The sequence below is a fragment of the Tenrec ecaudatus genome, chromosome 1 (assembly GCF_050624435.1).
Source record: "Tenrec ecaudatus isolate mTenEca1 chromosome 1, mTenEca1.hap1, whole genome shotgun sequence".
Taxonomy (NCBI): domain Eukaryota; kingdom Metazoa; phylum Chordata; class Mammalia; order Afrosoricida; family Tenrecidae; genus Tenrec; species Tenrec ecaudatus.
Window position 1 is genome coordinate 155,851,711 of NC_134530.1, and position 21,578 is coordinate 155,873,288.

The 21,578-nt window shown below is 42.7% G+C and overlaps 2 protein-coding genes across 2 annotated transcripts in view; both read right to left on the reverse strand.

Moving 5' to 3' along the window:
• The window catches only part of HMGCS2 (3-hydroxy-3-methylglutaryl-CoA synthase 2), a 32,762-nt gene extending 18,270 nt beyond the window's left edge, over positions 1–14,492 (reverse strand). Inside the window, exons 1-3 of the mRNA XM_075540508.1 lie at positions 14,389–14,492; positions 10,067–10,521; positions 262–387 (exon numbers count right to left, since the gene is read on the reverse strand). Coding sequence (XP_075396623.1) covers positions 262–387; positions 10,067–10,521; positions 14,389–14,492 — 685 coding nt within the window. The remainder of the gene's footprint in view (positions 1–261; positions 388–10,066; positions 10,522–14,388) is intronic.
• On the reverse strand, positions 1,282–1,968 carry LOC142437023 (cAMP-dependent protein kinase inhibitor beta-like). Its single transcript, XM_075540331.1, has one exon. It carries the CDS (start codon positions 1,954–1,956, stop codon positions 1,720–1,722), a length of 237 nt encoding a protein of 78 aa, XP_075396446.1. The 5' UTR covers positions 1,957–1,968; the 3' UTR covers positions 1,282–1,719.
• Positions 14,493–21,578: the final 7,086 nt, after the last annotated feature.

Below are 21,578 nucleotides of genomic sequence, written 5' to 3' on the forward strand. Positions count from 1 at the left end.
TAAAATCAGTTCTGACTCATAGTGACCACATACGACAGAGAAGAACTGCCCCATAGCGTCTTGGGGCTAGACGTCTTCACAGGAGCAGGTGGGTTCTCCAGTGGAGTGGCTGGTCAGTTCCAAAGGCCAATCTTTCAGGTAAGAGCTAAGCACACGAGGCCATTTAGGTTCTTTGTTGCACGACCCAGGGACTTCTGATTTTATCTATGTGATTGGCCGTGTCTCTTGGTAGCATGCACTTACTACATGTTTACTACAAACCTTGTTCAAGAGCCAGAGGGGCCTCGGGCCCCACCAGCATGGCCACGGCTCCAGCTCCCCCCGTGGGGCGCGCACTGCCACTTGCATAGACTGCGATGTCTCCACAGACCACCAGTGCGTATCGACCTGTAAACAGAGGTGGGGCATAGTTATCAGCACTGTCAAATCTGTACTTGACTGAGTGCCTCTGCTGGGCAGGTGCAATTTGAGATGCTTGAGATGGAGTAGTGGACCCAAACAAAACGTCCTGTCCTCTTGAAGCTTATATTCTTTTGAAATTCAACAAAGGCCACTTGAAAAGCAGAGTCAAAATTCAGTGCCCTGTCACTCCAGATGTAAAATGCCAACATAGTAGAAGAAAACAACAACAAACAGGACCCTGTTTAATAATATACACTGTTTAATAATATACACTGTTTAATAATATACACTGTTTAATAATATACACTGTTTAATAATATACACTGTTTAATAATATACACTGTTTAATAATATACACTGTTTAATAATATACACTGTTTAATAATATACACTGTTTAATAATATACACTGTTTAATAATATACACTGTTTAATAATAATAAAAAACAAGAATGTCACCACTTGTTGGAGACTGTTTATGTTGGCTGCCTTTTTTCTATTGGCATATTGAAATGTTAACATAAAAGATATCCTGTTACGATGTGTCACTGGGTCCTCATAGCAGCCCCATGTGTCAGAGTATAACTGCCCTGTAATACGTGCCTTTTCTCTGTGAGCTTTTTTTTTTTTTAAGGAACATAGTGAAATTCATTTAATTAGTATGCTTCATATAAATAATTTGTGATAAATTTTGCATCTTAAGGGTTCACAGGAAAAATCACTGTATACACATAGACTAGAAGCAAAAGCTATCAGACAAAAAAAAGCTTACAGATATTTATGTTGCCAAAGTTTTACACCTTTTCCAAATCTTCTTAGGTTTTAGAAAATTTGGGGTTAAAAACACAATGCACACACATACACACACACACTGTGATTTTTTTTATTCTTTTGTTCCTCACAACAACAATAAAAGAAATCACTTTGCTACAAATATACGTTTTAAATTAGTGGTGTTGGTTTATATTTCCCAAGAAATAGTTTACCCATTACCGTAGAAGTGGAATTAGAAGTAAATCTGGCGAACTAAGTTTTTAAGGGAACAGTTTTGTTGAGTTTATAGACAATGACATGTATTTAAGCAATCATACTTTATCTTTTCCTTGGGTGTAATTTGGAAGGAGCCTGTCTTTTATGTGATAGCTTACAGAACATATCACGATCACAATCCAAGTAAATAACATCACAATATCCTCAAAAACACACATGTTGCTGAGGACAGCATGTCCCAATGATGACATGGGAACAGCCCGGGAAAAGAGAACCGCTAAGTCTTTAAATGCATACAAATTCAGCACTTTTGATAGGAGACGAGTCTTCATTTTCCTTCATTTGGAGGGCTTTCCACTTGGACTTGTGTTGTTTCTTCATCTTTCTTTTTTACATCTTCCTTCACGCTGAGAGCCTCCAGTTTGGCAGGCAAATCTGAGGTTCCCTCGGTAGCAACTGAACCCTGGATGTCCGGTATGGCATTCCTGCGGCCTGTCCTTGTTGAAGATGCAAAACTGGTGACCACAGACTCCACATCAGTCATTTCTGATGAATCTGTCCTCATAGCAACATAAATCTCCTAATTAAAATCTGCTATTATTTGTAAGACAGGTTTGGAAAGAAATCCTGATATATTTTCTTCCAGTCGCGCGCAGAGCTGCCCGCCAAGCCCCAGCCTGGTCCCCGCGCGCTCAGGCTCCCCAGCTCCCTCGGCCCCGAGCTGCGACGCCGCCTCTCGCTCGCCGCCACCGCCACCGCCGTCCGAGCGGCTGCGAGCGCCTCTCTGTGATCTTTGTGAACGATCCCCGGTCGTTCTCCCTTTTACCCCTGCTGGATGGCAACCGGCAACTCTTAAGTTAGTAGCTTGGCGCTAACTGTTACACCACCAGGGCTCTTGTGACTGTGATGGATTTAATAGAGTATATTATTAAACCCAAAACTGGTCTACATATAGTCTATTAATTTAAAAAAGTTTCCTTACACACTCATTTATTCAGAATGCTGGACAAAGAAAATGTTAATTACTTCAAGACGATTTGATTTGTACTGATCACCTCTGTGATCTTTAAATTTCTTCCAAATCATAGATCATCAAGGGTTAGGAGTGGAAATCAGTATTTGAAGTACTAGCTAGACACTCTGACTCGCTGCCATTGAGTCAATGCCGACTCCTAGTGACTCTATAGGACACGGTAGACTTGCTCCTGTGGGTTTCTGAGACTATAACTCTTTACGGGAGTAGAAAGCCCTCTCTTTCTCTCAGTTAGACACTAGCTATCTTCAAATAATCTGCCAAACAACCCAACGAGGTAAGTTATATCCACACAAAAGAGGAAGACACTGCCTTCCAGAAAGAGCCCGTGGTGGTGTGACTGGGGAGGTGTGGGTAGGGAGGACCACAGTGGTGATGTCCTTAGAGAGAGGGAGGCCACAGGCACTGCCTTACAAAGTCTACCCCTGTCGTTGGCGATGACAACAAAAACAGTGTTCACAAGCACCGTGGACCAGGCTAAAAACCTACACTCACTTGCAGTTTGAGCTTTCTCGTGTGCTCCAGCCCCCAATGTCATTATTACCCAATTCCAACGGTACTTCAAATCATGTGTCTCTTCTACACACCACTCCGCAAGCACACTGTTGTTAGAGTTGCTGTCAGGTGTTTTTATGATCACTGAAATTTTGTAACATTGTCTCCTGTTTTAGCTACAACATTGTGATCACTAGTATGTGTGGGCCTATTTCGAACCTTTTTGAGGTTTAAGTAGTAAAAACAGGGGACAGTTTTTAAAGAGACTTCCTCTCCATTAATAATAATGTAACGAATAATGTACATTAGTGTAAAAACTTAAACAAAAAGATTTGTCAGTATTTGTACACTCTAAAACGATGACAGTGAAGAAGTTTATAACTACATAGAACACATTGTTCTATGGCTAAAATTGATAGCCAGCATTTTATTTATTTTAATTTTTTTTCCGTGTTCCATGCTCTGGCTCTGTGCTCCTGTTCAGGTATCCCTTCCAAGAGCTTTCTTCAGTCGTGAACTCACACATGTTCCACGCCCAGTCTTGCACATTTTCCAGAGATAGCATGATCTTTTGAGACTACTGCCTGAAAGTTCCCTTTCTCTCATGAAAGTGACTTGGATTTACAAAAGTGTGTCTGCCGTGTGAATTCTTTCAGCACTGTGAAGCGAGAAGAGAGGAAACCCACTCCAGAACCCTAAAAGATATTCCCTGTTGAAAATAAACACCAAACTAAATATTTATTCAAAGTTATCCAAACACATAAAATATTTTAATTCAGGAGGCTCTTTTATTTTGAAAATGTTATTTGTAAAGAGATACATATGGTTAGCTGCTAACGTGTACAATATGAAGCCTATGAAGATCACTGGTAAGATTCTCTGTTACAGATCGATAGCCAGCATTTTAATAAACACTAAGAATTCCATAAGGTCTCTATAGGAAGAGACAATAGCAGGGTGGGTAAGGGAGTACTGTGCACCACTGCACTGGGTGACATTAATCCTAATAATGCCACAGGAGAGATTAAGAAATTTATCCAAATCACACCCTCAATGAATGTGTAATCTGGTTTTCAAAATTCGTTTTGTCTGGATACTGAACCACACATGTTTGGTCTGCTTGGCTTTGTGAAATGGGTTTACATTGAGTAACCACATTTACTGTGGATGATCCATATAATCACTGTAATTGTCAGACTACTTCATAAATGATTGTTGCTCTACTGTATTTCCCCCTAATTAACAATGTAAGAGAACTCTTCCCACTTTGTCCCTGGATTCTCTTTTTCATTGGTCTCTTTCTGCCCCTTCTTGCCTTTTGAGCTTTGTTTTGGGGCAAATACTGCCCTTTTGGTCGCACATGGCTGATGGTTCTGAGGAATATGTGTTTCCCAGGTGTCATTGCTCACTTCGTAGAACTGTCTATTGTTTGCTTGGACGATGATCTCCAGAGGTCACTTCCAAGTTTGAAGAGCATCTGAAGGCCCCATTCTTGGAAGTTCCAACAGCCTCAACCAGACTAGGAAGCCTGATAGATTTTCATAGTGAATTAGGCGAAGGCTCACAAAGGAGATCATCATTTTACATTCAACAACTCGTACATATTTTGCTTCAACTCACCCATTGTGATCACCTTAATGTCCCATCACATACTTTGCTTTCTCCTTGCGTTTCCTGTTTCCATCCCACCTTCTTCCCCAACTTTCTCAGCTGTGTCCATGGGTAAAAGCTGCCCTTCTGATCTTAAATGGTTGAATATTCTACCAGGGTAGTGAGTTTGGTTCCAGACCTGAGGGCTGACTACGGGCCAGACTGTTGGGGAATCCTAGCAGTTTCTATCTGAGCAGTATGCCTCGTCTCTTTTGTGAGGTTGGCTTTCGTCCCACATTTTCACTACTCTGTCCAGGATCTTCTAGCATGATCCTTTTCAGGGCTTTAGACCATAGCAGGCAGGTGCCAGCAGGTTGCCTTGGTTTTAAGATTATGGAGACGGACTTTTGCATGGTCCATTAGTTCATTGAACTGATTGCTGTTATTGCCTTTCAATTCTCATCTCTTCATTCCTCGGACGAGAAGAGACCCATGGTTCCCCCTTAGATGGCTGTTCATGAGCTTTAAAAGCCCCAGTTGGCACTCACCAAAGTGCGGTGTGGAACCTTGTTCCTGTGCACTCTGTTATGCCAATAGACTCCCGGGTTCCCCATGACTAGAATCCTCATCCCTCAGTTCCAGTGACTCTCTCCCTCAAGGATTTTGGCTATGTCTAAAGCTATGTCTAAGAAGTATTTAGAAATTTGCTTCTTGTATGATTTACCATATGAACGAGTATTTTGCAGCCAAGGTAAATACACATATACAAATATCCTCTGTCAAATCTCTCCGTATTCGTAGGTCTATTCCCAGTCTCCCTCACACACCTGTTCAGCCTGCATGTTTACCTCAGCATTTACTCAAACTCACCACTATTTCAGGGTTGTGTAAATAAATAATAGTATTCGCCTCTATTGTCTTTCACTCTTGCGCCCCTCCAGATGTCTTGCCTGCCTCTATCATTTTTTCCATCTCCTGCTTGTTATATGTTGTCTTTCTGTTCATGCAAGTTAACATCTGTCTACATCTCTCTCCAAATAGGCTTAGAGCCTTAGGCTGTTATCCTGGTCAGAGCAATCAGTAGTGACAGCCAGGCACCAACCAGTTGGTTTTTCTAGTTTTAGGCTAGTGGAGGCTGTGGTTCACATAGTCCACCAGTCTTTTGGACTATTGTATCCTTGATTTAAAATTTTTTCTTCACATTCTAAACTTTCAATTCAACATTTCCTTTGATTTTACCATCATACTTTTAGCAATCTGGGCTTACAGCAGATTGCCACAAAACAGGCAAAACCATTGCTCAAGGTTCATTAAAAGATGGTTTCAAAAAGCTTATGACAATCCTAATCTCCATCGATGTGGAACTGCATCATACATTTTAGCACATCCATACAGCGGAATATTGTAAAATCAGGGACTAACTGTATCAACTAGACACTCCTACGTAAGAGCAAAGGCAGAGTTCAGCTTGTCAATTGCTTAGCAGCCTGATGGGAGCTCCTTGGTGTCATAAGCTTTTTTGTGGGAGGAAGACCACGGAGTGTTGAAACTTTGCCTTCTGCCAGAGCTGCATCTTGTGTCTGGTTCCTCAGTCTCCCCTGATCCCAGAAGCCATCAGTGAACTACAAACAGTGGATTCATTCAGCTGACTTTGGACCGCTGCATCTACCAGGCTGTGCCCACTGCTGGCTCTGTTTCATCATCCTGCTTGCTGCTCCTCAGCTTCCATGGTTCAGGAAAAGCCTGACTTGGTTCTGACCACACTTACCTATTTTTACAACTTTGTAGGTCATTCTTATATAAATCTGTCTGTATACACTACATGTAACCATGACTGGCTTTATTTTTCTAGAGAACCCAACCTAACACAAAAATTATGTGTCTTATAGAAGAATGAAGTAGGCAGTCATTTCATACATGTAGAAATAGATAAGATGATCTCTAAAACATCATTTTAATGAGAAATAATAGATACAGAATTCAAAATAAGACCAAAACCAGAACAATTCTAGATGATTACAAAGGAACTTTTTGGAAAATATAATAAGGTGTCAAAAGAGGCTGATTTTTCACTCTATACTCATTTGTGTTAAAAAAGCAAAGCAAACATGATGGCTTCCAGAAAATCTGAGCCTGGACTCCTTTGTACCTTGTACCTTGATTTCATCTTCAGGGTGGTTCAGAAGGAACGCCCCGGCAAATCCCATCACACCATCTTTCAGACAAGCATTCTCAGTTGGATGCCTGGGCAGGTCAGAAACAAAAACCTCAGCCACAGCTGGGCTTGTCTGGTTCGGGCAGTTGTCCTCATCTCAAGAGTATATTATCCTGGCATTCTGGCTCAGATTTAGATAGACTTTCAAATTTAATGCAAACCAACAGCCAGCCGCTGCAACAATGGGCTCAAACATAAGAATAATTGTGAGGATGGCAGGAGACTGGGTGGTGCTTCATTCTGTTGGTCAAGGTCAACTATGAGCTGCAACCAAACAGAAGCAACATCACACTAAAAAGAGATTCACTTGTAGCGCTCCTTAGTGGACTATCCAGTCACTAGCAACCTCTATTCATTTACAACGGCATGCCTGAAACTCCTAATGTTCCCAAGAGTAGGCTCTATGTTTCTTGGAGAAAAGCTAAATGTTTGGCTGGCCATCTGGTGGTGGTAGGGAGGTGGTCTTGGTAGGGGGACATTCAACGCAAAACCAAATCACTGCCATCAAGTTGATTCCAGCTCTCAGCAACCATATGGACAGAATAGAACTGCCTCTGTGGGTTTCCCAGACTATAACTCTTTATGCAGAACAACAAGGGGTTTGTTCAAACTACAGACTTTATGATTAGCAGGTTTAAATTGTAACCAACTACACCACCGAAGTTCACTTGAGAAGTAATTATACAAATGCTAAGTAGGAGAAATACTGTAAGAACAGACTTAATGACTCGATGCAATGGGTCCGAAGGACTAATAGACCACATGAATCTCATCCTCTGACCCTGAGATTTGAAGAACTACTGGTACCTGGCTTTGCTACCAACTGTTCAAAAAGAGATCACTTTAGAAAAGTCCTAGTGAGAGAAACATGTGGAACAAAACACAAGATCATGAAAAAAGGGCCAGGCTTATTGGTCAGATAGAGACTGTAGAATCTGAAAGATTTTGACACTTAGTCACTCTTTAAGCCTGGACTGAACTCACTTCTGTGGCTCAATTTTTAACCAAACAATAAACAAACACACCCCCACCCCTCCAAAATAAACACGACCAAAAAATAACAGTCACTGAATCAATGTGGCCCTATAGGACAAAACAGAACTGCCCAGATGGGTTTCCAAGGCTTCTAATACCTATGAGAGCAGAAAGTCTCATCTTTCTTCCATGGAGAGACTGGTGGTTTGGAACTGCTGACCTTGAAATTAGCAGCTCAACCTGTAATCCATTACTCAACCAGCGCTCTAGCCAAACACCGAACCGATCTATAAGATGAACACTAGGGAGGTATGCAGTCCTTAGCCATTTTCGATCAAAGGGCAGTATTTTCCTAAAGACAAGTCCAGAAAGCAGGAAAGTTTGGCAAAGAAGGGAAACGAGAAAGAGGAAACATAGGATAGAGGTGAAATGATGACGGTTACACTGTGGAGATTTCCGTCAATGACATGAAACAAAATGGCTGTTGAGTGGAACACTGATTTGCACGTTAAACCTCCACCCAATTCACAATAAAAAATGAAAAAGAAGACAGACAGAGACTTTATGGCATATCAACCGAAACATTCAAATCAGTGATAGTTGGAAAGCACTGAATGGACTCTGGAATTGCACTGCCTTCCTGCATGGACAAGGGTCAACTGGTGAACTCCTTTAGAACTTTGCTCCTCATTTACAAATAAAGGACACTGAGCTTGCTTTCAGTGTTATGACTTGTTAACTAATTTTGTAATTAAGGTCAATTATGGTTTCTAGGTGACTAAGTCTAGTTTCCAGGTTAGTCTAAACATGGAAGGACTTGTCTACCAAAATGATCTTTCTCAAATCTCTGTGGGTGATCTCATTCAATCATCTTAATGACCCTGTAAGGTAGGTAGTTAAATAAGAACCGAAGGTTCACAGAAGGATCTTGCCAGTAATTAATGATAGAGCTAGGTTTTTAAAATCACACTTTGTATGGTTTCCTTCAATTCTTGCCATCAACGGCCTTTTCTCAGCACAGCATTGAAGAGGGTTATAAGTAAGATACAGGGTAACCTTAGCCAACTGGCAATTTCCAAGGAACCAAGCAAGAGAGAAAGAGAAGGAAAAGTGTCTGAGTAACAACCCACCTTATGATTCTCCAGGTCTGTATCTATCGAAGCATTTTACCTCACCATCTAAATCTGTTTAATTTTGTCAACCCCAACAACTTGCCTGCTGAAGAGTTAGGAGAAGTTTAAGACACAGAAACAGTAAGATAAGAAACATTGAATTTAGCTTGGTGTTCTGCCACTCAGATGTCTCATTTATAAATTAGATATAATATTTTCTTCCTAAACTGTTGTGAAGACCAAGTAGGTAGCTTATCCAAATATGCTACCTAATTGTACAAAGCTATTTAACTCCGTGTGGTTGCTGTTAGAGTAGTTGTTGGCTAATAGCAGCACATGGATGACGGAATTGTCCTTCCCTCCCCAGTGGAGCCCCCTCGGGGACAGAGAAGCAAATTGTACAGGATTACTCTAGAAGGTGATACGGCACTTCTTCAAATGGCAATCCTTCTACTTAATATACAATCTGGGAAAGAACAAGGAATAAAGCACAAGCAGATATCCGCATACCAAGTTCATCTCAGCACTATTCCCAGTAGCAAGACTATGGAAACAACCTAAACACCCACCAGTGGAAGAATGGATAAATAAACACTGGTACATGCACACACTGGAATATTATGCACCACTGAAGAATAATGCTAAGAATAATAAGATGGATGGATCTGGAGGACATTATGCTGAGTGAAGTTAGCCAATCAGGAAAGAACAAATATTGTATGAGATCACTACTATAAACGAAAAGAAAAAAAAATCAAGATCAAAGTTTTCATACCAAAAGAACCAGACATTGGTGGTTCCCACATGAGGGAGGGAAGAGGAAACAATAGGCTAGAGGCGACTCATCGTGACCCTGTAGGACAGGGGAGAACTGCCGCTGTGGGTTTCCAAGACTAACTCTTTACAAGAGTTGAAAGCCCCATCTTCCTCCTGAGGAACGGCTGGTGGTTTCAAACTGCTGACTTTGCATGTCGCTGCCTGATGCATAACTACTACACCACCAGGTTCAGGTGTTAACGTGGGTGGAGGGGGTGATAATAAACAACCTACAAGAGGGAGAAGTAAAACAAGGGCGAGGGGACAGGGAAAGCTACTGGGAGGTTAGATAAGTTGCTGAGGTTGTTGAAAACAAAAATGACGATCAGAAATGTAAACCCCTACCTAATTCCCAATAAACAGTCAAAACCCCAAACCTGCTAGGATTCAGCCGCCAACCCAAGCTTCCTTCTTACACAAGAGCCTTGGCAGTACATACCATCCCAGGAGCTGGACTCCATCCAGTTGGCAGCATTAAAGAGTGAGGCCGTGCCACCGTAGCAGGCATTGGTGGTATCTATGCCCTCGACGTCTGTGTTTCCCGAGTCCTGGAAAAGCTCCATGAGCACTGTTTTGACAGATTTGGATTTGTCAATGATGGTCTCAGTGCCCACCTCCAGGCGGCCAACAGAGTCCCATGGGATCTGTGTGCGCTCCATCAGCCGCTGCACCACGGTCAAGCACAAGGAGTTGATATCTTCTTGGACTGAGCAGAAGCCCATTTGGGTCTGGCCCAGACCCACTGTGTATTTTCCTGCGTCTACTTTATTATACTTCTCCAGGTCAGTTTGATCCACATATTGGGCTGGAAAGTAGACTTCCAGGGCAAGGATGCCCACATCCTTTGGCCAATGATTGGTTTTGGCCAAAGGAACAGCAGAGACCGTAGAAAACCTGTAGTGGAGATGAAAGCAATACAACAATCAAAATATTTTAAAAACATGCTATCAGATGCATACAAATTTTTGATGGCTTTGTCTGTTGAAATGCCCTTTATCCTGATGAAATGCCCCCCTCGTGTGGTACAGTCATTCTCGCTTTAAAGTGTACCTGTGTGAACTTTAAAGCACCAGAGTTTTCATTAGTGCAGGGTGGCACATCTCTCCCCTTTCATTTATAGTTTCAGCCTATCAGAGTCCTTATAGGTCTCTTGGAAAACATATTTTTGTTGTGTATTTTTGAGTTGACTCCGACCCATAGCAACCCTATATGACAGAACAGAACTGCCCCATAGGGTTTCCTAGGTTGTCATCTTGATGGCAATAGATGACTAGATCTTTTCTTCCTGTGGAGCCTGAACTGAGTGGGTTTGAGGGTAACAGTTGGTCTTTAGCTTAACATTTGAGCATCAACCCATTTGCTATGAGTGCTCCTGAAACAGCATCGAAGTAATCTTTCAAACGATTATAGCAGTTGTTGTTTTTGCCTTTCCCTTTTCTATGGCTTCACGTGTGTTATTAACTTATTTCAAACATGTTTACTATGGTTTAGGTGAAAATTCACGCAGCAAATGTGTTTCCCATTCAACCAGGTATACACAGATTACTCCATGACTCGACTGCTCTCTGCACTCTTCATTTTCACCCTGGTTTCCATCCCTCCAGCTTTCCTGCTCCTCCTCTCTTCATCTTTATTTATTAAAATTATTTTATTGGGGGCTCTGACAGCTCTTATCACATTCCATACATCGATTTTTAAAAAATCATTTTATTGGGAGCTCATACAATTCTTACCACAATCCATATATCCATCCATCGTGTCAAGCACATTTGTACATGTGTTGCCCTCATCATTCTCAAAACATTTGCTTTCTACTTGAGCCCTTGGTATCAGCTTCTCATTTTTCCCTTCCCTCCTCACTCCCCTCACATCAATTGTTTAAAGCATATTTGTACATATATATTTGTACATATATTGCCATCCTCATTTTCTAAACATTTAGTTTCTATTTGAGCCCTTAGTATCAGCTCCTCCCTCTCACCCCCGTGACCCCTTGATAACTTAGGAATTATTATTGTTTTCATATCTTACACCAACCACTATCTCCCTTCTCCTATATTTCTATATTGTTCGACAACCCTGCCCTGGGGGAGGATTATGCATTTATCATTGCGATTGGTCCTCTCTTCCTCCCCACCAGCCCCCCCCCCATCCTCTTGGTGTAGCTACTGAGTTACTCCTAATTCTGTTCCTGAGGAGTTTATCTGACCTGGATTCCATGTGTCCTGAGCACTTATCTACACTAGTGTACATGCTCTGGTCTAGCCAGAACTGAAAGGCAGGACTGGGTCATGATAGTTGCGGTGGGGGGGGGGGGGGGGGAGAGGAAGCCTCAAAGAACCAGAGGAATAGTGAGTGTTTCATTGGTGCTATACTGCGCCCTAGTTGACTCATCCCTTCCTTGTGACCCTTCTGTGAGGGGATGTCCTATTGTCTACAGATTGACTTGGGGTCTCTGCTCTGGCGCCACTCATTCTCAATAATATGTTCTTTGTTTGTTTGCAGTCTTCTGGTGCCTGCTATCTGATTCTGTCACCCCTTGATGATCACACAGGCTGGTGTACTTCTTCCATGTGGGATTGTTGCTTCTCTGCTAGATGGCTGCTTGTTTAACTTCAAGCCTTTAAGATCCCAGATGCTATATCTTTTGATAACTGGGCACCAACAGTTTTCTTCACCACATTTGCTTATGTACCCATTTTGTCTTCAGGAAATGTGTTGGGAGGGTGAGCATCACAGAATGCCAGGTTGTTGGAACAAAGTGTTCTTGTGTTGAGGAGGGCTTGAGCACAAGACTCAAAGTCCATCCCCTTCCTCAATGCATTTCCATAGAAATAAATGTACATAGGCCAATGCCTCTATTTTTATGAATTAATATATGTTGGGAGCCGATAGCCATTAAGACCCTGGCCTCAGACACGTAGCAGAAACTTGGCCGCTTTCTAACAGCAAGGCCTTGTTTCCTGCCCAACTTCGCCCCCACATTCCAAGCTACTGTAGCATGGGCAGTTCCGATAACTGACCTTGTTGCCATTAGTCAAAGTACTGAGCACCCCTTGAAGTGCAGATATAGGAACATCGTGATCAGTTCACCCGGTAAGCCTTGATTTGCATGCGGACGTCACCACGACGTCTTTGAGTACTGTTGCGCACCCTTTGTACCTTATTGGGAACATGTGGCTGATTGGTTGTTGTACAGTGTGCGGTTGTTACACAGTGTGCTTCATTGGAATATGTGCCTCCCACTTCCTTCTCTGTTGTGAATATATACCCAGAGTTTTGGCAAAATAAACGGGCTTGATCGGCACTTGTCTTGCCCCATGTCTCTGTGTCTTTCTTCCATCCAGGTTCGTTGCCCCTCCGGGTCACCATGTGAGGGTCTCGCTGGACGAGACCCTAACAAATATATTTGCATAAAAGCACACCCGTGTTTATACCTGTATTCCATAACTTTGCTTTCTAAATCTTTCCTGTTTCCTTTTCCTTTCCTCTTGTTCCACCATCATGCTCACTCTTCTTCTGCCTCTTACACATTCTTGTCTTTCTACCTCATTTCCTGCCTTCATACAGTCAGAGCGAAGGGGAAAGAGGCTTTGCCTACCCCATCCATCTCGAATCTTGCAGCAGTGACTGAAAGTCCCTTGATTTCTTTACACAGCTGTTGGCATAGAATCCAAGGGACTGGTGAAGCCTAAGAGTAGAGGTGGGAATGGCAGTGGAAAGGAGAGTGTCATGGGACCTGGGAACTAGACCTACACCACTCTGCTTCTTACTGGGGTGGTCTGAGGAACTTGGCTGGCAGCTTAGCGCTGGCAGCTTAGTGCTGGCAGCTGGATTCTGCAGCAGATAAAGCCCCCCACTTGGGGTTTTTATAATAAGCCGCAAATCTCAGAAATGTAGCAATATCCCCACCTATTGATAGTATAGACACTGGTGTGGGAAAGAGAACTACATTCGGAGTATGGACTGCTTCCTGAAGCTTTTTATCTTTCATTTGTATCTTAACTACCAGCGCTTTGGGGGAGGGGAGGGGAAGAAAAGAAACATTTCAAAACTCCAAACCCATCCGCTTTAACTTCCTCTACAACGAACAAAATCATGTGTTTACCTCTGCTGCAAGAGCTGTAGGGGACCCCTTGTACCAACAGAAGCCAAGGAAGACCAATCCACCGGCAATCCGGCAGGCTGGAGCGAGCTACTGTGACTGTCAATTCTTAAGATACTTATGCTGATTGGAGGCGGCCAAAGCTCACAGACCATACCACTAACTTCTGATGTGTGTGTGTGTGTGTGTGTGTGTGTGTTCCTTCTCCCCCCTCTTGTCCCTTATCACACTTTCTCGCATACACCACTTTTTAGGAATAACATAAGACTGTGATGTCCAGTCTTCTGGAACAACTTAGTCCTAACTAAGAATGGCTTTCAAACAGCTCATCGTGAAAAGTACACACAGTCTGGAAATTGGATATTCCCACTACCTTCTGTGATGGGGAAGGGAAAGATGCTGGCATTTTCAAACACAGCAGGTGCCAGAGCTTTGGGATCCTGGGATTCTAAAGCTAAGAGAAACTGTTCAGAAAGAGGGGAAGAGAGAACCTGACAAGGTAACTTGCTCATCTAAGCCTGTGCCACATCTTTGGCAACTTCTGACCAGTATTCTAGTGGGTTGTTCTTATGACAAACCACCTACCTCTTGCTCACTGGTTCCATACTGCCTCTCAGAGATTGACCTGTGCAGTTTCCCAGGGTGATGGGACTTACTTTTGGTGGAGTGCTGGCAGTAGGTAAGCCGGAGGGAGAGAAGCTTCCTGCAGTACTCTTTTTACATGCAAGACCCGCTTCAATGGAGTCAACAGCCGCTGCATTTTCAGTGGAGCAAGCAGAAGCCAGGCAGCAGAGTCCTGGAGAGAGATGCCTAGCACAGCTCCATCTGATTTTATATTGCTGGGAGGTTTCTGTGTAGCAAGCCCCACCCCTGAATACCCAGGCTCACTTGGCTTCTAAAACTGGGCAAAAGGTCACACTCAGAATATGGGCGAGTCAAAGGAAAACATAGCTCACCAACCTGGACACAGTTGCCCTGCTCCTGGGAGTGTGTGGGAGAGGGACTCTCTGGTTTTGTGTATCTCAGCCTTTAGGGCAGCTCCCCTTCTGCCCAGTCATGTTGCCTTGGAACACATTCTAAACTGGCTTCTTCTGGCCTGATTCCCCATCTCCTCCAGCTATCCCTGGCCTCTCTGAGTTACTCTCTCTTGGTGCTCAAGGATCTTTGCTATGGTTTTAGCTGTTAGTATTTTAGGTATTATGCATATTCAGAAACAATTTCCCAAACCAAAGGAAGTGATTGTTTTTAATAGTAGCTCTGGCAATCACTGGGTTTGTGTATGGGTACATAGGCCCAGGGGTAGGTCTCAGAGAGGACGTATTTCTCCTGTTTTACTGTCAGCCTTTATGTTGTACTGCTCTAGAGAATTCCCATCATAATAAATGAAGAAGAAAAAATGGGAAGTATTACTGTTTCCATTCCACTTGGATCGACAGTCATTGTCCATGGAAGTAGCAGGTAAGCTATCAAGATATGTCTTGTAAAAGAAGCCTTGAAAGTTTTAAGAATAGGCTTATTGGTCAGCTAGAGTTTGGTGGAACCCCCAAGACTATGACCCATAGTCACCCTTTGGGTTTTCAATGGAAAACACCCTTATGTTAGACTAGCCACCCACTTAAGATGAAAAAGGCAGCAATTATCCACAGACTGAGCTTAGGAAAGAGGGAAAAACAGAAACACTAGGAGGAAGTGGGTTAAGTGATGGTACGTTGGGGAAACAGAAATGGATGAGTTGAAACAAAATGCTTATACATTGAATGTAAAATTCATGATCTGTTTATAAACCTTCACCTAAATCACAACAAGTTTTTTTTCTTAAAGTGTTACAAAGCAAATATGTCACTTTAATGACCAAGGCTCACTTGACCTAAGCTATGGTCAGGTGTATCATAGTCATGCAAAATCTGATGAATGAATAAAGGAAGACAGAAGAAGAATGGAAGCATTTGAGTTGTGGTGTTAATGAAGTATACTGAATTGCCACGGACAGTTAGAAGGGCAAATAAATCTGTCTCAGAAGAAATATGTGGTAGTCACCTAATCTGGTGTCAATTTAAGGATTAAGAGTGTAGAGGGGGAAAAAAGATGACCTGATGCAAAGGGCTTAAGTGGAGAGCAAATGCTTTGAAAATGATAAGGGCAAAGAATGTACGAATGTGCTTTGTACAATTGATGTATGTATGGATTGTGATAAGAGTTGTATGAGCCCCTAATAAAATGTAAAAAAAAAAGAGTGTAGAGGTGGAGTCTAGGCTGTCAATTTGGAGATAGCCAATGAGACTTCTGTGTGGGCATAGCCTTCTCCTGAGAATTCAGGTACTTCCTCCTAGGAGGCGGAAGACACTTCTCTCTCTCTCTGCCACTCCTTGGGAGACTTTGCAGAAGACAAGCCACATGGATGCAAACAGACCTCAGAAGCCAGAGAAGCCACAGAGAGACCCCTGCCAGTGCTGAGATGCTTACAATGCCACTGGACCCAAAGGCTTTCTACCCACTGGCTTTTGATTGTCCTACATTTGGCTTTAGTGTATGTGTTTCATGAGTCTGAAGAGGACTTTGTAGATTGGTATCAGACATATGGGCTAATGTCAGACTTATGGCCTTGGACTGGACTGGGCTGAGATGTTCTCTTAATGTACAACTGCTCTTGTATATAAACCCCTTCCTTATACACATATGTGTGTCTGAATTTGTTTCTCTCGTCTACCCAGTCTGACACAAAATACAACCAGAAAGCTCTTGAGAAGGAGGATTGTGAAACTGGGGCTTACACCATTAGGAAACACTAGTTCCTGGATAAGGATATGTTTGGTCAAGCAGAAGATCAGCCCAAGTGAAGGAAACCCTCAGTGGTATGTGTGACACATAGCCACAACAATGGTCTCAAACGCAGCACTGATGGTGAAGATAGCAGAGGACCGGGCAAGGTTTCATCCTGTTGGAGCGGATTCAAGGGCAACTAGCAAGAACATCAGTTTCCAAGTGGAATGCATTAGGTGCTTCAGGAGCAGTGCAAAGATCTCAAAGGCGACTTATCTTTCTAACTCAAGCATCTCAGAGAGGAATTCCCCCTTTAGCGTCAAGGCCAGTGATATGTAGAGAGGTGACAGGGATTTTCCAAAGACATACAGCATTACAGACTGAGGCAAACTAGGGACTCAGCCTGACCCTTTCCCCCAAGATTCTGTTCTTTTCACTCTGCCCCTCTATCTCTCAGTGAAAAGCTTCCTGCCATTTGGACACCCACGTGAATATCTCCCTCCTTTCCTCTCTCCTGTCTTTTATAAGGATCATTTATCCGTGCATTCGTTCACTAGTGTGTTCAGTGAAGCACTTGTTCTGATGAGGCTTTGTGGAGGATGTGAGTGGAGTCAGAGTGGCTCTTGATTAAGGGAAGACAGAGACATTTTCCTGAAGTCTAGAGCTTCCGGGACCCCCGGGAGGGGGGCAAGTCCCCTAGGTCCTCCATCATCTTAGACACTCCTCTCGGTCCATCTCAGTGCATTCCAGTTCTTACCTAGTCACTCCCCTCTCTCCATCACCGATACCTTCCACGGAATAGTTTGCAAAGTTCTCTCACCAGTTGTAAATTCTTCATTTACAAGTGCTTTCCCAAGTTTGGCTTTCTCTCTGCTTCTCAAACTGGCTTTCCCCTGTGGCTCCCTCAAAGGGTAACTGCAATCCTTCTTTCCGCTGTCTCCTAGTCACCTAAAGTCTCAGAATAAGGTGCATGGCCTCTGCTCTTCATTGCTACTTCCAGAGTATGTCCACTCTCCTCCTCTGAAAAGCCCCCCCCCCCCTTGAAGCAAAAGTCACCAATTTAAGTCCCCCTCCGACTTCTGTTGTTGCAGTGAAATAGCAACGTCACTTCACTTTCCTGAGTCGAGAAGATTTAAGTGCATGGGCCCCCGTCCTCTCCTCCAACACTCTCTGGACAATCTTAGATGCCTTTATCTCCCCCGAGATAGATCCTACTCCCTGGCCACTCACTTAAGTCTCGCATTTCCTGTGATTTTGCCCTTTATATGGCTTCAGCCTTCCTTTCACCATCCTACCCGGGACTTGTTATTACAATAGCTTCAATGCCTCCCAAATGTTAATTTCATATAGTCCAGTTTCCAACGGTGTTTCTCTTTCCAACTCACTTTTACTTTATTTATTTATTTTAATTTTTTTATTATTGTTGTTCTTACTCTTTTAAAAAAATCATTTTATTGGGGGCTCATACAATTCTTATCACCATCCATACATACATCCATTGTGTCAAGCACAATTGTACATTTGTTGCCATCATCATTCTCCAAACATTTTCATTCTACTTGAGCTCTTGATATCAGTTCCTTGTTTTCCCCCTCCCTCTCTGCTCCCCCTTCCCTCATAAACACTTGATAATTTATAAATTGTTAATTTTATCAAATCTTACGCTGCCTGATGTTTCCTTTCACTCACTTTTCTGTTGTCCATCCCCAGGGAGGAGGTTATATGTAGTTCCTTGTAATCAGTTCCCCCTTTCTACCCCACCTTCCCTCCACCCTCCAGGTATCTCCACTCTCTCCACTCTCACCACTGGTCCTGAAGGGATCTTCTGTTCTGGATACTGTGTTTCCAGTTCCTATCTGTACCAATGTTCATCCTCTGGTCTAGCCAGATTTGTAAGGTAGAATAGAGATAATAGTGGGGGGAGAAAGCATTTAAGAACTAGAAGAAAATTGTATGTTTCATCATTGATACCCTGCACCCTGACTGGCTTGGCTACTCCCCACAATCCTTCTGTAAGGGAGTGGTGTCCAGTTGCTTACAGATGGGCTTTGGGTCTCCACTCTGCACTCACCCTTATTTAGAATTATATGATTTTTTTGTTCTTTGATGCCTGATACCTGATCTCTTTGACAGCTCGTGGTCACACAGGCTGGTGTGCTTCTTTTATGTGGGTTTTGTTGCTTCTGAGTTAGATGGCTGCTTATTTATCTTCAAGTCTTTAAGACCCAAGACACTGTATCTTTTGATAGCCTGGCACCATCAGCTTTCTTCACCACATTTGCTTATGCACACACTTGTTTTCAGTGATCATATCAGGAAGGTTGACAACCACTGATATGAGTTTTTGTTCTTTGATGCCTGATAACTGGTCCATTTTACACCTCATGGTCACACAGGCTGGTGTGCTTCTTCCATGTGGACTTTGTTGCTTCTGAGCTAGATGGCTGCTTATTTACCTGCAAGCCTTTAAGACCCCAGATGCTATATCTTTTGATAGCCGGGCACCATCAGCTTTCTTCACCACATTTGCTTATGCACACATTTGTCTTCAGTGATCCTGCCGGGAAAGTGTGCCTCATGGAATGCCAATTTAATACAACAAAGTGTTCTTGCATTGCGTAAGTACTTGAGTGGAAGTCCAATGTCCATCTGCTGCCTTAATACTAAACCTATGAATATATGCACATAGATATATTTCCCCACCATCCTATATAAATATGTGTATATATGTGCATACCTGTATTTAGACCTCTATAAATACCTTTTGTCACCTAGTTCTTTCCTCTGTTTCCTTTTACTTTCTTCTTGTCCCACTGTCATGCTCAGCCTTCATTTGGGTTTCAGTAATTTATCTCGGTTACATTGCCTTTAATGAATCCCTACCAGGCCTCTCACACCCTCCTTGCCACTAATTTTAGATCACTTGTTGCTCTCTTGTCCCTGGGTTGGTCAACACCACCTCCTTTCTCCCATCCCCCTCTCCCATGTCCCCCCGGAACCATCAGTCCCGTTGTTTTCTCCTCCAGACTTTTCATCCCGTCTATCTTATCTAGATAGATCTGCAGAGATAATAATATACACCAAAAAACAAGGCCTACAACTATTTTTAAAAATCATTTTATTGGGGGCTCTTAGAGCAATCCATACATCAATCATAGCAAGTGAAATTGTACATATTTTGCCATCATCATTTCCAAAATATTTTCTTTCTACTTGAGCTCTTGCTGTCAGATTTTTTCCCTTCCCTCCTCCACCTTCCCACCTTCGTGAACCCCTGATAAATTATAAATTACCATTATTTTCATATCTTACATTGTTTGCTGTCTCCCTTCACCCATGTTTCTGTTGTTTGTCCCCATGCAGGGGGAAGGTGGGGGTTATACTTTGATCATTGCAATTGGCTCCCCCTTTCTTCCCTGTCTCCCTTGACCTTCCTATTCTCATGGTATCCCTACTCCCATGACTGTTCCTGAGGGATTCAGTAATGTACCCCTTTAGTTTGCTAGTCTGAGCATATGGAAAAACTGCTCAGTATCTCCTACTTTAAACAGATTGTTCACTTGGCTTACCGGATTTGGAAATCCCCTGGTGTGCCCCCAAATTATTCACCATGGCTCAGTTATTCCTCTTTGCTTGCTCTCACTTCTATATTGTTGAGTCCCCCAGGTGCACCCCCAACTCCTTATTTTTCTAAGAAAATGGACTATTCTCTAAGATCAAAATGCACAAGTACTGCTGGATTGTTTTATTAAAATGGAAGGTCATATCCATCCAAAATGACATAACCTTTATTCTGTGTGTCTAACCAGTGAGGGACTGTGTGAGGTCCTGGGAATGCAGAGAGAGGGATGAACCTTATTCCACCCTTCCTCCTCAGGTGGCACATTCTAAGCCATAACGAGGTTTAAGACACAGTACTAAGCATTCTGTGTACATTATCTCATTTAACTTTCACCGCTGCCTGAGGCTGCTTAAGAGGATCCCTGGTGGGGCAAGGGCTATGCACTGTGAAGGTCGGCAGGTGAAAACCCCCTGATGCCCCATGGGAGAAAGGCTGGGCTCTTCACTTCCATAAGCATTAGTCTCAGAGACCCAGGGGGTCACTGCGAGTTAGAATTGACTCAATGGCAGATAATTTGGTTTTGGAGAGGCTCGCTCTCGTATTATATTAATTTTCCACATGAAGAACTGAGATTTTAAAATAATTCATATCAATCTGATTTTATACCGAATAAGAGATGAAAATATGTTTTGAGTCTAAGCTGTCTTGCTTTACGTAGAAGTAGAGCCAATCTTCAATATACTTGAAAAAAAGTTTTAAATTTTTATTTGAAAAATAGCTGACGATTCTTCAATCTAATATATAATTGTTCTTTAGGGTACAAGTAACCTGTAGAGCAGTGGTACTCAACCTTCCTTATGCCACGGCCCTTTCATACAGTTGCTCATGTTGTGGTGACCCCCCAATCATAAAGTTATTTTTGTGGTTACGTCTTAACTGTAATTTAGCTATTATTATGAATTGGGTGACCCCTGTGAAAGGGGAAATGACCTACAGGTTGAGAGCCCTGCTGTAGACGAGGTACTAGGAATACATTATATTAAGCCTAAATTGGGGGAAATAATAGCAATACTCCATTGAGCATTAGCCTAGTGGCATAGTGGTCATACTTTGGGTTTTTCCCCATCAAGGTCAGCAGTTCAAAATAACCAGTAACTTCAAAGGAGAAAGATGAGGCTTTCTACTCCTATAAGGAGTCATAGTCTTCAAAACTCTTAAAGGCAATTCTACCTTTTTTATAGGGTTGCTTTGAGTCTGAATGGACTTGCTGGTAGTGAGTTTGTATAGTAAAGAGAATGTAGTTTACTTTCACAAGTAGTTGTATTCAAGTACAAAAAAATACTTTTTCTATTAAACTGTGAAAAATGACTAAACAATCTGGAGGAGAAAACAATGAGACTGACTGTTCAGGGTTGAGGGTAGACATGGGAGAATGGGAGGCAGGAGAAAGGAAGTGGGTGTTAACAAACCCAGGGACAAGGGAACAGCAAGTGATCCAAAATTGATGGCAGTTGTAGGAGTCTT

Coding starts and splice junctions, on each gene's coding strand:
- LOC142437023 (XM_075540331.1), bottom strand. CDS start 1,956: ATGAGGACAGATTCATCAGAAATGACTGATGTGGAGTCTGTGGTCACC.